The 14,658-nt window shown below is 36.4% G+C and overlaps 1 protein-coding gene across 1 annotated transcript in view; it reads right to left on the minus strand.

The window, feature by feature from the left end:
- Window positions 1-14,658, minus strand: part of CPA3 (carboxypeptidase A3) — a 34,652-nt gene that overhangs the window by 4,229 nt on the left and 15,765 nt on the right. Inside the window, exons 7-10 of the mRNA XM_008072975.1 lie at window positions 14,059-14,169; window positions 13,068-13,158; window positions 11,524-11,726; window positions 9,618-9,702 (exon numbers count right to left, since the gene is read on the minus strand). Coding sequence (XP_008071166.1) covers window positions 9,618-9,702; window positions 11,524-11,726; window positions 13,068-13,158; window positions 14,059-14,169 — 490 coding nt within the window. The remainder of the gene's footprint in view (window positions 1-9,617; window positions 9,703-11,523; window positions 11,727-13,067; window positions 13,159-14,058; window positions 14,170-14,658) is intronic.

Raw genomic sequence — 14,658 nt, forward strand, 5'->3', positions numbered from 1 at the left:
AAAAGTTAAAAAAAATAAAAAAAGAAATTATTGGCAGAAACATCATAGGTGAAATTGATGTGCATACATTCAGGATCATTGTCTTTTTCACAGATGGATCCTTTTATCATTATTAATGTCTCTCTTTGTCACTAGCAAATTTCTTTGCTTTGTTATCTACTTTATCTGATATTTACCATGGCCACTCCTTTGTTTTAGTTAATGTTTGTATGTTTTTCCATCCCTTTCATATCACTTTATATTGTTATATTTGAAAGAAGTTTCTTATAGACAGCATATTTTTGAATCACAATTTAAAAAATCCATTCTGCCCATCTCTGTCTTTTAATTAGTGTATGTAGGTATGTTATTGATATGACTGAAGCCTGAAATTATATATTATTTCTGTTTGTTCTTTCAGTTTTTCAGTCCACTATTTCTCTTCTCTTACTCTCCTCGGTTATATGACATGTTTTGGATTCTATTCTGATTTATTTATAATATTTATGAGTATGCTAGTTGTATAGTTTTTTAAGTAGTTGCTTCAGGTATTAGAATGTGTGTGTGTGTGTGTGTGTGTGTATACATATATATATAACACAAATATATATATTTATATATATATATAAAACACTTATCACGGTCTATTGGTTTTGGCATTTGCTACATCAAGCAAGGTATAGAAATCTTACTTTCATTTAGATCTTTTTTCTCTTCCCACTTTATTTTTATTTATTTAATTTTTAAATTTAATTTTTTTTCAAGATGAGGTCTCTCTCTATTACCTAGGCTGGTCTCCAACTCCTGGGCTCAAAAATCCTCTTAACTTGGTCTCCCAAAGTATTGGGATGAGCTACCCACCCAGTCCTCCTTTCTACTTTATAAATACAATTTATAAATAGGCATGAGCTACCACACCCAGTCCTCCTTTCTACTTTATAAATACAATTGTTTTAAGTATTTCTCTATATCTATTGCACATCATATCAGATGGCATTGTAATTTTTATTCCAACTCATGATTTTACTCCTCATGATTATTATTTATTTTATTATAATTATTTAATCATCATGAAGAGAAAGACAGTCCATAATTTTATTTATTTATTTATATCAAATCCATTCTTCTTTTTTCCTTTCTGCGATTCCAAACTTCCACTATTATTATTTCCTTGTTCAGAGGGTTTCTTTTAGGCATTGTTTAAGGATAGGTCTGCAGTTGACAAATCTCTTAGTTTTCCTTCGTATGATAATGTCTCTCTCCCTTTCAGTTCTGAAGGATATATTTGTTGGGTATAGAATTTTGAGTTGACAAGTCTTTTTTTTTCTTCAGCAATTGAGAAAATGTCACTCTTTTTGACCTCCATGGTTTTGAATGAGAAATCTGCTGTCATTTGAATTGTTTTCCTACTCTAGATTTTTTTCACTCTGGTGGCTTTTAACATTTTTTCTTTGTCTTTAGTTTTCAGAAGTTCAATTATGATGTGTTTTGATCTGCATTTCTTTGGCTTTATTCTGTTTGGGTTTCACTCAGTTACTTGAGCATGCTGGCTCAGTCTTTGCAAAATGTAGAAAATTTCAGTCTTTATTTCTTCAAACATTTTTCCAGCACTATTCTCTTTATTATCTCTTTAAACCTTGATGAAATGAATGTTGGATATTTTATTTTGTGCCATTGGTCCCTGAGGATTTGTTCATTTAAAAAAAAATTTTTTTTTTCCTCTTCAGAGTGGGTGGTGAATTCTATTCTTTTATTCTTAAGTTTGCTGATTCTTCCCTCAGTTATATTTATTTTGCTATTGAGCACCTCCAGGATGTTTCTTTGTTGCTCATGTTATTTTAATTTTTAGTTGTATAATTTCCATTTGATTTCCTTTTATATCTTATATTTCTTTGGTGATATTTTCCATTTTGTCATTTGTTTCAAGGCTCTATATAATTGCTTGCTGAAACATTTTTTATTTTTACTTTTTATTTTTTGAGTCAGAGTCTCACCCTGTCACCCAGGCTGAAGTGCAGTCTGCAGCCTCCACCTGCTGGGGCCAGGCAATCCTTCCACCTGCCTCCCAAGTAGCCAGAACTATAGGAGTGTGCCACCACACCCAGCTAATTTTTTTAAAACTTATTGGAGAGACGAGGTCTTGCCAAGTTGCCCAGGCTGGTCTTGAACTCCTGGGCTCAGGCAATGCTTTAGCCTCTGCCTTCCAAAGTGCTGAGATTATTACAGGTGTGATCCACTGTACCCAGCTTGAATCACACTGACTGGAAACATTTTTAATAATAGCAAATGTTAAATTCTTCTCAGATAATTCTAACATCTAAAGCATCTCAGTGCTGGCATCTGTTGATTGTCTTTTTGCACTCAAACAGAATTTTCCTTGTTTTTAGTATCACAGGTGAATTTTTTTTTTTTTGAGTTGGAGTCTCACTCTGTCGCCCAGACTGGAATGTAGTGGAATGCTCCCAGCACTGCAGCCTCGACCTGCTGGGCTCCAGCGATCCTTTCACCTGATCCTTCCAAGTAGTAGGAACTATAGGTACGCACTACCACACCCAGCTAATTTTTGATTTATTGTAGAGACAAGGTCTCGCCAAGTTGCCTGGGTGGGTCTCAAACCCATGGCTCAGGCAATTCACTTGCCTTGGCCCCCCAAAGTGCTGGGATTACAGGCTGAGCCACAGAGCCTGACCCAGAGGTGATTTTTTAAAAATTATATTCTGGACATTTTTGGCCATTATGTTAAGTCTTAAATCTTCTATTTTAGTAGGTAGTCAGCTTGTAGGAAATTTCCTTCATTTGTTTTAGATTTAGCTTGCAGGCCCTGGCTTAATTTTGTGGCTGTGGTATGAATGACTATAACTTTCAGAGTTTTTGCATTGCTATTTTGGTCTGGTTGTTTACTTAGTGGATAAAAGGTGATTGTCTAGCTGGACTGCCTGGTGCCTCTAAGTGCAAATAGGGGTGCTCTAGCATGTGGGGTTAGACAGCATTTCCTTGTGAGGAGAGTCATAAAGAAGAGGGAACTGAGGAAAGAATTCGGGAAAGTAGCTATGTATTGTACCCTATTTTTTGGAAACTGTCTACTTTTAAAGGCAGTCAGTACGAACAGAGATAGGAAGAGGAGGAGGAGGGGAAGAGGAGGAAGAGGAGGATCAAGAGAGTTCAAACTCAAGAAAGCCAAGGGAATGGCCAGAAGAAGAGATATCAACAGGGTCAAATTTAACATGGAATTTGTGAAGCATGTGAGCTGAGATATATACAGAAGGCTACCATTTTTAACTACTAGGATTTAATTTTGTGAGAAAGAAAGCACATAAAGTTGGGAGTTTGTTAGCAAAGGAGGTAGGTAAATGGGAATTATATTTTGTATGATAATTTAGAGTATTCTAGTCATTTTAATAAATGTGATCAGTTTCTAGCTGCAGGGCAGATCTTTATTTGCAGTTGAATAAACTGTTATGATTTTGAAGGGTCAAAGAGTATGGCTATTCTGTTTTGAGAGACTTATTTTATGTGACATTTCTCACTAACATTAATAGTGGTATTTGAGAATATACGTAATTTGTGAATTTTTATAACTGTGTGATGTTATAAAGTGTAATATATTTTCTTTTTTTAATAACTTGTATCTTTTAGTCCTTACGTTTGTAAACAGAAACTATATTAGGGCATACAATGAAGACAACCTTGACTCTTTTTAATCAAGAATATACTATTATATAACTTAATTTGTTGAACATGATACTTACCCTTTTATTTATTTCCATGTGTACCCACTAAAATATGTGTATATATTTATAGAATATAATAATAATCACTTGCTAAATAGCAGGCACTCTTCTAAGTGCTTTATGCATGTTAACTCATTTAATACCTGTCTCAAACTTATGATGTAAGTAACAATTACCATTTTATAGAAGAAGAAACTTTGGCTCAGAGAGATTAAGCAACTTTCTGAAAAACACAAAGATAGTAGATGGCAGAATCAGGATTTTAAGTGTACAAATGAATGATTTTTAGTAGTTACTGAGTTGTACAGTGTCACTATAATCCAGTTTTCAAACACTTTCATCATCCCAATAAAATCTCCTGTGCCCATTTATAGTTAATCCCTATCCCCAACCTCTGCTCCCAGGCCACTACAAATCTTCTTTTGTTGACAACATGTTATCAACATTAAAACAAACAAACAAACAAACACCAAAACAATGTTCTACTCATTTCAAGGCACAATAGTGGGTGCAAGAAACTTACTATAATGCAATAAAAACAAATCAAAATGAAACTGTACCAAACTAGGAATCTGATTTTAGCCCAAAGGAATCCACATTGAAGTGATGCTGGAGACTTACTTAGTGCTGTGTTTACTGGCTACTTGATGCTATGTTTTCTAACAAATTATATCTTTAAAAAAAAAAATTATTGGAATATCTTAACTATAATAACCTGCACTTTAATATCAACAGTAAGTGAAAATTCTATTTGAAACAAGAGTTGCAGCCAGAGATATGTGGGCATAAACTGAAATATTTTCTTTGTAATTTTAGTTTGAATGCCTCTTAGGAGGTAGAGATTAGATGTCATAAGTTGCACATCTTGACTTTTTCCTCTTCAGAATGTAGACTATGAAAAGGTAGAATATGAAAAAAGAGCAAGGATTGAGAATCTGGAGTAGGTCTAACACATTTGCTGCAGGAGGAAGGCAACACAAAACACATTTTGAAATTAGTTTTTTAATACATGGTGTGACTTACACATGGACTTTTTTTTTTTTTTAGTTGGAGTCTTACTCTGCTGCCCAGGCTGGAGTGTAGTGGCATGTTCACAGCCACCCCAGCGTCGACCTGCTGGGTTCAGGTGATCCTTCCACCTCAGCCTTCCAAATTGCTGGAACTATGGGAGCGTGCTACCACGCCCAGCTAATTTCTTGATTTATTGTAGAGATGAGGTCTCACCATGTTGCCCTGCAGGCTCAGGCAATCCTCTCACCTTGGCCTCCCAAAGTGCTGGGATTACAGGCTTGAGCCACTGTGCCCGGCCCACATGGATTTTATTAATGATGCAAGTTTCCTGGTTCCTATCAATTCAAATAACTATTCTTTCTCATTAAGTACTATGTTCAGTGACTTCTAAGATGATGAAGGACTAAATATGCTGTTAATATGCAAATGTAAACATTTCAAAATCTTTGAATGTCATTATTTAATTTTTTTGTGCCATCTCAATATTGCTGCTTTGGGGCAAAGTAGTTGTTATACCACTTTGACTCTGGTCTAGAATACTGATTTTTGTTCATGTTCTGTGCTTTCTGTATATTAATTTAAGTCTATAGATGAGAGGTTTAACCTAAATCAATGGTTCACAACCCTAGTTTAATCTTAGAATCACTTTGGAAACTTAACAAAAATTGAATACCTGAACTCCATCCCAGACTGATGAAATCAGAATCTATGGGAATGGGGTCTAGTCATCCATATATTTTAAGAGCTCCCTGATGAGTCTAGTGGGAAGTCAGGCTTGGAGAACCAACGACTGGGTCATTGCCTTGGTCTCCCCTTGGTTACAAAATTTATGATTTAATTTATCTGATATATTTGCTTTTCAGGTTCAAATAGCAAACTTTTATTAATTCATTTTTTTTTGGAAAGTCAGACATCTCTCCATAATTTGGGTTTAAGAAATGCTCCCTCAGTCCTGTTCTTCTGTCTTCAAATCTAAGAGAGAAAAATATTGTCAAACACTATATGTTTTTCCTAAATCCTGGAACTTGTTAAGTAACAATCAGGATATTGGAATGACTAAACTTTAATCAAGATTTTATTTTCTATTCTTACTAAATCAACCACTTTCTTATCCTCTGTTTCTCACAAATGTTTGATTAATATTCAATCAGATGCTATATTAAGGCAGTCACTTCTAGAAATCTTGGAAATTTATCAAGCTGCTACAACCCTGCAAGAAAGAGGCAATTCTTTCTAAATGTCAACTCATTTAATGACATTTTAATATAACAAAAAAATTTTAAATCATGCTACACAGTTATATAGATTAGTAATCTCCCTTGGACCCTGTCTTCTCATTTTGAAAGTGACACATGATAAAATGGTGCTATGGTAGTTTGGACTATCTGCCCCTCTGTTTAGATTGTGACTTCTTTAGAGCAGTTGTTATGTTGAACTCTTCTCACCTGTCTCTGAAAACTTCAAAGTGCTGGGCGGTTAGGGCATGCCATACATTTTTGTGAATTAAGAGTTTGTAGCTGGGCGCAGTGGTTCACGCCTGTAATCTCAGCACTTTGGGAGGCGGAGGCGAGGGGATTGCCTGAGCTCAAGTGTTCAAGACCAGCCTGGGCAGTTGGGGAGACCTCATCTTTACAATAAATCAAAAATTAGCCGGGTATGGTATCATGGACCTGTAGGTTCAGCTACTTGGAAGGCTGAGGCAGAAGGATCTCTTGAGCCCAGCAGGTCAAGGCTGCAGTGGCTGTGAGCATGCTACTGCACTCCAGCCTGGGCAACAGAGTAAGACTCCAATTCAAAGAGAGAGAGAGAGAGAGATAGAGAGAGAGAGAGAGAGATTGATTGAGATTGTGACACAATGCCAGGTGTGGTTCTGGTACTCATAGTTTAAAATGTACACACACACACACTCGCGCACGCGTGTACACATATATAGGGATAATTCTTTGATGCTCTAATTGCCATTCACAAAGTTTGTGTCTGTTTGGAGCACTTTGTTTTTTGCCCCCAAGAATATACTGTGCTTTTCTTGCTCAGAGGAATTGTTTTTACATGATGTCTGGGTGGCTTATTTGGTCCTGCTACTTCTCAATGTCCACTAAGTTAGATTGCCATTTTTGTTTTCTCACCATTGGCATTTATTTTCTGTTGGTTGTTTCATTTCATGCTAATTACTGACATAATATGGTTTTTTTAGGTTGTTATTTTATTTATTTTTATTGTTATTATTATTTTGAGTTGGAGTTTCACTCTGTTGCCCAGGTTGGAGTGCAGCTGCATACTCACGGCCACCCCAGCGTCACCTTACTGGGCTCCGGTGACCTTTTGCCTCAGCTTTCCATGTAGCCGGAACTACAGATATGTGCTACCATGACCGGGTAATTTCTGATTTATTGTAGAGACGAGGTCTCGCCAAGTTGCCCAGGCTGGTAGGTTGCCATTTTAAACGGGTGTTCTGCTCTGTCCTCATGTTCTTTACTTTGCTTGCTTTTTGTCCACTCATGTACCTGGGTATATATGATCCATTGTGAGGTCTTGTTGTCACTTGTGTGTGTGAGTCCTCAGCCCAGCAAGTTTGTAGCAAGATCTATGTGGATACTGGGAATCACCAGTATCACTATGCTTTTTCTTCAGCACTTTAACAATGACTGGTTGATAGATGATTGCTGAGGGATGTTCTCTAGGAATGGAACTTGTCTGTTTTTCAGCTATTTTCCAGTTCCACCAAAGGAGGCTTTAACAAGAGGTCCTAGAACCCGCATGTGATGACTCCAGCATTTTCAAATTACATTTTGAGGATGTAGATTTTTAGTTCCAACTTTATTCTTTTAGCTTAGATTAGGAAAGTGGTTTATAAGCCGTGGTCTACTCAAGTCATTGCAAAGAATCTGTGGATTTTTTGATACACAGACTCTAAAAGTATAATAGAAAAAAAAGCATGTGTTTGGTGGCGGCAGAATTGTCCATGAAATTTTTTAAAGTTAAAAGGCTGTCTTTATGCGAAAAATGGTTGGGTATCATCAGTCTAGAGAGTGATACAGGTGAACTCAAGTTCAATCCTGTTGTGGTTTCAACCCACAGTCTCTGCTTTTGAATAAGCCAGGACACCATTTTCACTGAGCAAGTATGTGGGAGTTAATTCTGCTGTTCCTTGTCCTGTACTGTGCTTTATGCTATAGGATTTGAGAGGAAAGCTGAAACATAATTCTTGCTTTTGAGACACTTCATTGGAAATGCTGTGTACATTTTTTTTTTTTTTGAGTTGGAGTCTCACTCTGTCGCCCAGACTGGAGTGCAGTGGCCGCTCCCGGCCACCGCAGCCTCGACCTGCTGGGCTCCGGTGATCCTTCCGCCTCAGCCTTCCGAGTTGTCAGAATTACAGGCATGCGCTACCATGCCCAGTTAATTTTTTGATTTATTGTAGAGATGAGGTCTCGCTGCCCAGGCGGGTCTCGAACCCGCGGGCTCAGGCAATCCACTCACCTCAGCCTTCCAAAGGCGCGGGATTACAGGCTGAGCCACCGAGCCCAGCTGCTGTGTACATTTTGAAACTAAAAACTGAAGCTTGAACTTGGTTTGGAGAAAAGATGGTCTTTACTAAAGTATTCCCAAACTAAGATGACTGGGAGCTTTCTGTAAGTCAGAAAATAGTCTCACTTCCCAGGGTCTGAATTAATAGTCTTTGACAACAACCAAATACATTTTTTTTTTTTGGGCTCCTGAAAATAGAAGATCCTGGATATTTCAGCTATGAAAACCAAATGCAAAAGTATATGCAAAGTGGGTGAGATCATGGGCTTTGATTTTTGTGAAGTCCCAGCTTCACCAATTACCAGTAACTGGGAAATAACCCTGCCACCTTATAGGGTTGCTATGAGGTTTGAGATTGTGAAAATCAAGGGCTAAGCCCAGTGCCTAACTTGTAAGAAAGATTTGATAAAGAACTGCAGACAATATTTAGTAGTATATAGTATGGATGTTGGTGAATTATGATCAGCCTTCTGTTTTTGTGAATGAGGTTTTTTTGGGAGCCATGCCCATTTGCCAGCTTGTCTATGGTTGTTTTGAACTACAATGTCTCACCTAAGTCGCTGCAACCCCCAGCAAAGCTGAAACTATTTACTATCTGAATCGTTATAGAAAAAAATTTATTGATTCTTTGCAAATCGAATAAGAGATAAGAAAATCAAGGCCAAGAAATCTAAGTCAGTAATTTGAAAATATACAAAGACAGCAAAAGTGAATGGTGAAGAGTAAGAATGGTAAAGAATAAGAAGTGGTGCTGAGAATATAAAACAGAAGTGACAGAACTAGAACCTTAGAATCTTGTGATCTTCTTTTCTAGTGTACCACATACTTTTCAGTTGAACATAATGAAAAGATATGGGTGAGAAGGACAAATAACTGGTTTTATGTGCTCAAAGCACCAAATTGTCCACCTTGTTTCCTACCAGGAGCTAAGGAAGAGATCATACTTGCATGGAGACAAAGCCAAGTAAGAAAGAGTCCAGTGAAGTTTAAATGGTTAAAAAAAAAAAAAAAAAAAGGGTAGACTCTGTTCCAACTAATTTTTGTTAGTTCCTGTGAGGATTAAAATCTTGTTGCTGATAGAAGTGGAAAAACAGGTAGATAAATTAAACTGCATCTTTAGCCTGATTTAATAACTTTTGTTGACTTTGTAACCGTGTACAAGTTTGTATAGTTTCTAGAAAAATCTTGTCCCAAGAAGGGCAGAGTCTATCCTCCTAGATTCACATACAATGTAGAATATCCTATGAAGAAAAGAGTTTAAATGAGCACTTCCTGATATTCTAACCCTAATTTTCAAATTGTACGATTTTCTTTAGTAATAACAAAAATAATTAGAGAAAAAGGACCAGTAAATGAAGAAAAACTTACAAATTGTTGACTGTATTGAGCCATAGATGTAACGGGTTTCATATCGAGTCGATAAAGCTTCTGTTCCAATCTTTGCCATTTTGGCCTGGTGAGAAAGAAAAGTTAGAGTAGGATAATAGGATACTCTGTAAATACCATGAATTTATCGATAACTTTTAAAAAGTCAATTTGGCATTTGAAGATCAAAATAAAATACATGGTTAAAGGAGAAACTTATCTCTGGTTACATATGTTGTAATTGTAGACTTAAATATGCCGTCAATTATATACAATAATGCCATATCTCATCTTGTGTTTCTGCTTTTTCTTTTCTCTCTCTCTCCCCCCATTCCTTTCTTTTAAAATATATATTCTTCTTTCTCTTAGTTTTTTTTTTGGCTTCAGATATTTGTCTCTTTCTTTGTCTTTCTTTAATACAACTCCTATTGTCACAGGACTGTCTCCACTCATCTGACTTCAGCATGCCTGGGGAGGAAATGGGTTGACTCTTCTTTAAAATGGTTCTTAAGCTAGGGTTTTTCTTCCAGAGTGGCAGAGTTCATGTCATGAACTTTAATATGTGTTAGTGTTTTGTGCTATGAGAAGGACTGTTAGAATGAACTTTAATGGAATATAGTCACTAACATATTTGCCCCCCAAATGAAGATTTTTAAAAAACTGTATGTATATAACCAAGAAATACATTTTTCTTAACCAATTAAGTTGTGTGTAAGAACTCTTATTTTACTCAAAGTATTTTCATGTGCATATGTGTATTTTTAAATCCATATGTCATTTTTCTAAGAGTGGGTTGAAATTGTATTGCTGCCCCTTAACATAGATTAATCAGACTCATAGTTCAGATTCTCAGCTAGATTAGATAACAAAAGAGCCTATGGGCACACATTGCTTGTATATTTTCTTTGTTATCTATATATAGATGATTTGAATGACTGTTTCAAATTTCTGCTCCAACTAAAATTAAATGTTCTTGGGCTGAATACAACTGACTGAGGTCAAGGCGAAAATGGTGACCTCTTTTTAAAAATAAATTTAATTGTATGAGGTAGTATTTGAATCATAGTTTTTACTGGTTGTGCTATATTTGCCAATTCAGTGGATCTGGGTCACTGAACTTTATCTACTTTCTTTTCCTCTACAGCAATCTAGAATATTTATCTCTCTATTTACTCATTCACTCTGTTTAGTTCCTGTGATTCAATGATACCCATATGCAGGATTTTTCTTTTTTAAGCTCACACTATCAAATCAATTTTCATAGAAAGGAAAATGGTGCTTAATATCATGGTTTTGGAAGAATGGTGTTTTCTTAGTGAGGAAGCTAGTGAGGAAGCTGCACAAACATTTCGTGAGTTCTTTCTATGGATTGGAAAAGAATTAATATTTCCAAGTTGATCAGAAGGATATAAATACAACGAATCTCTTTAAGTCTGGTGTCTGGGGGACAGGACTTGCAAATGTCTTTGTTGTTCTGTTTAGACTTTTGATTTATGTGTTTTTACAACATGACCTATAGTAAATATTAAACTTCATAGTGAGCTGAGTAGTAATAGATCTACTGGGGATGGCCTAGACATTTCTTCCTGTTGGTTTTTTTTCTTAGAATTACATTGAAAGATTTTATTATCCACATGCTTTTATTAAATGAAAAAGATAATGATTTTAGGGCAACTCCCCTTGGGATCCCTCCCACTCTGAGAGCTTTTCTGTCCTCTCAATAAACACTGCTTCCTCAAAAAGAAAAGAAAAATATCATGATTTTAACTCCAAGGCAAACTCATTCGTTCTTTTCTTTGGTATTAAAATATGAAATCCTTTCAACATAACTCAAGTTAATGAAGAATAGGCAGAAAGTCAATGGTGGTGTCAAAGTGTAAACCATAGACTTTTCTTTTTTTTTACATACCAGGTCCTCATGGTTGGGTGGCAGTTTTGATGTGTATCCATAGGGAAACAATAACATCTGGGAGTAGGAATGGAAGGTGATGTAAACCTTGATTGACTTCAGGTGACTTCGAATGAAGTCCGTGACAGCTTTTGTCTCTTTCTCAGACTCTGGTGCGGGGCCCCTATATGTTTCCCAACACGGGTTATTGGTGTCAGGAAAAGCTGCAGAAGACATGAGTGGATGAGATAACAGTCTGCTCCCAGTCAGTATAGCTCCTGCCTCTTCTGAAATGGATTCACAAACTGTTTTACACATTTTGGCCTCTCATATTTACAGGGCTACTTCAATGTCTCTTATGTCAACATTCTGCAGATTAACTTTGCACACACACATTGGATTGCAACAGATTTTGCCCACTGAAGTATTCTGAGCCTTCTTTATTTCCCCCTTTCTTTCTCAGGGCCACAGGAATAATACATCAGAAACAGCCTTGGGCTTGGAGTCAGATTGACCCCACTGTCAATTCAACCCCAGTGCTGGGGGCTTGTGTAAATTACCCTCTCTGAGTTTCTTCAGCCTGTTTCAGCAAGAAGCTTTCAATCAGGAAAGAGGCTGCTATTATCATATTCATTTTGACAGAGTAGAGTTAAAAGCTGAGGTGATATTAAAAAAAAAAAATTAGGTCTAAGGCTGGGTGAGGTAGCCCACGCTTGTAATAGCAGCACTTTGGAAGGTGTAGATTGGAAGGTTTCTTGAGCTCAGGAGTTCAAGACCAGCCTGGGAAACATAGCAAGATCACATCTCTACAAAAAAGAAATTTAAAAAATTAGCTGGGTGTGGTGGAGGATGCCTGTAGTCCTAGCTACTTGGGAGACTGAGGCGGAAGGATCAAGGTTGCAATGAGCCCAGGAAGTCAAGGTTGCAATGAGCTGTGATCATGCCATTGCACTCCAGTCTAGTGACAGAGTGAGACCTTGACCCCACTTCCCCACAAAAAAAATTAGGTCTAGAAGAAATATATGAATTGGGGGAAGTGGTAATTTCTCCTTGAACGTGTGTAATGATAAAGTCATAGTTGTACAGCAACGAAGGCATCATCTGATATAGCAGGCCTCTCCTTATTATTGTATTTCCATTAAACTTTTTTGCTTTCTTTGCCCTAGATGTATCTGTTCACTAAACATCTAAAGCTCTACCTGTACATTGGTTTTAACCACTGATATTTCTCAGCTTTTATCCGACAAGGAAGAGGAGGACCTGAGATCTCTCTTCAGGTTATCTGAATTTTTGTACATCTGGATTGGGTCTGATTTTTAGCAAGTTAGATTTATTAAGGAAGAGGAGACTTGATAAACAACCACTGACTCCCCACTTCCTTCCACACAGCAAAACATTCATGATCTCTCAATGGTAGTGACAATGATCTTCCATTTTATAGACAAGAAAATTAAAATTCATTCAGGAAATACCTATTTTTGCAGAAATAAGTAGGTGGCTTGGCTAAGTTTGGTGTCTAAGTGTTCTTTATAGCAAGCTGCCTTGAGACCAGGTCTGCTACTCACAGTCCCAGGAAGCATTGAAATTCCTGTTGAGATCAGTGCCAATGCAATTGGAGTTTCGGTTCTTGGAACGATTTTTTCTCCACATGCGGTTCTGTCAGATTGAATGATAGAAGTGTTTACACAGGATCAGTTTGCATTCTTCAATTTAATCAATTCAGATTCTCTTTGCAGGTGTCTACAGCTTTATTTGAAATCTATCTAGTCAACTTGAGGCCCTTTATTTAAAAAGAAAACATATTGCTTTCTTATGGTTTGTAATATTTTCAGAAATATGATTTTTAATATTAATAGTCTTAGGCCTTAGTGGAATCATTCAGTTAGTTTTAAAAACTGTTGATTAGTTTTTAGCACTGGAAAATATTTAATGGTATTCTAAAATTACCCGTACTTTAAATTATAATGTCATTACATCTTTCACCATTTATAGATTCAGATATAATGCAGGTCAAATTGTGATTGTTGGAGCATAATTTTCAGGAAAGAATTTGTTGTGATAGTGCCATCTGAAACTTCAATATTAATCTTATTTTGCAACATCCAGGAAATAAAAGATCCTGTTAAAAGACAAACAAATGTATGTGTCTCTCTTTTATTTATTTTTTGGTACAGTGATTCCACTTCAAATCCTGTTCCAAATTGATGGGAGACAATGACTTTTATTTTGAATTAATGTGTTCAAAATGTTTTAAAATGGCTTTTATTCTTAGCTGGAATATTCCATTATCATATAATATAATGATACATTTCCTTTATAATTACTGCTTTTTTCATTTTTTCACATAACTAGCTTCAGCAGTAAAAATTTCATATTATTTCAGGGACATCTATACAACTAGGAGGTCATACTTGACTTAGTCTGAGATTTTAAAAAATATACTTTTCTGAATTGGAATTAACTGGATACTGAGAACTTAATGTATAACATTCAATGTGCATTAAGCCAGTAAATAATATATTATCTAAATGCAAACAAGAGAGTACAAAGCAGTACCTGTGTCCATGACCAAATATATCCATCAACGTTGAACACAGGAAGAACATAAAAATTCATTCGGTCCAAGAGTTTGGTCATAATTTTGTTTCTTCCATAAGTTTTGGTTGCCTGTAGGAGTAGGATAAAATTGAGATATTGATGTGAAGTTTAGTTATTATGTGGAAAGCTGTGGTTATAATAGTAATAACTTGTCATTTACTCAAGATCACAGAAGTTCAAACATATTTTTCCTAAAATGAACAAAAATAAATGACCTATGTAGATCTCACTTATCCATGCTAATGATATTAATTGAAATGAACATTCTTTAAAGCACGAGTTCCCAACCCCCGGGCCACGGACTGGTACTGGTCCGTGACCTGTTAGGAACTGGGTCACATAGCAGGGGGTGAATGGCAGGCAAGCAAGTGAAGCTTCATCTATATTTACAGCTCCTCTCAATCACTTGCATTACTGCCTGGGCTCCACCTCTTGTTAGATCAGGGGCAGCATTAGATTCTCGTGAGAGTATGATCCCTATTGTGAACTGCATATAAGAGGGATCTAGGTTGCGTGATCCTTATAAGAATCTAATGCCTGACGATCTGAGGTGGAGCT

The sequence above is a fragment of the Carlito syrichta genome, unplaced genomic scaffold (assembly GCF_000164805.1).
Source record: "Carlito syrichta isolate Samal-C Ts95f unplaced genomic scaffold, Tarsius_syrichta-2.0.1 Scaffold315561, whole genome shotgun sequence".
In the NCBI taxonomy this organism is placed as follows: domain Eukaryota; kingdom Metazoa; phylum Chordata; class Mammalia; order Primates; family Tarsiidae; genus Carlito; species Carlito syrichta.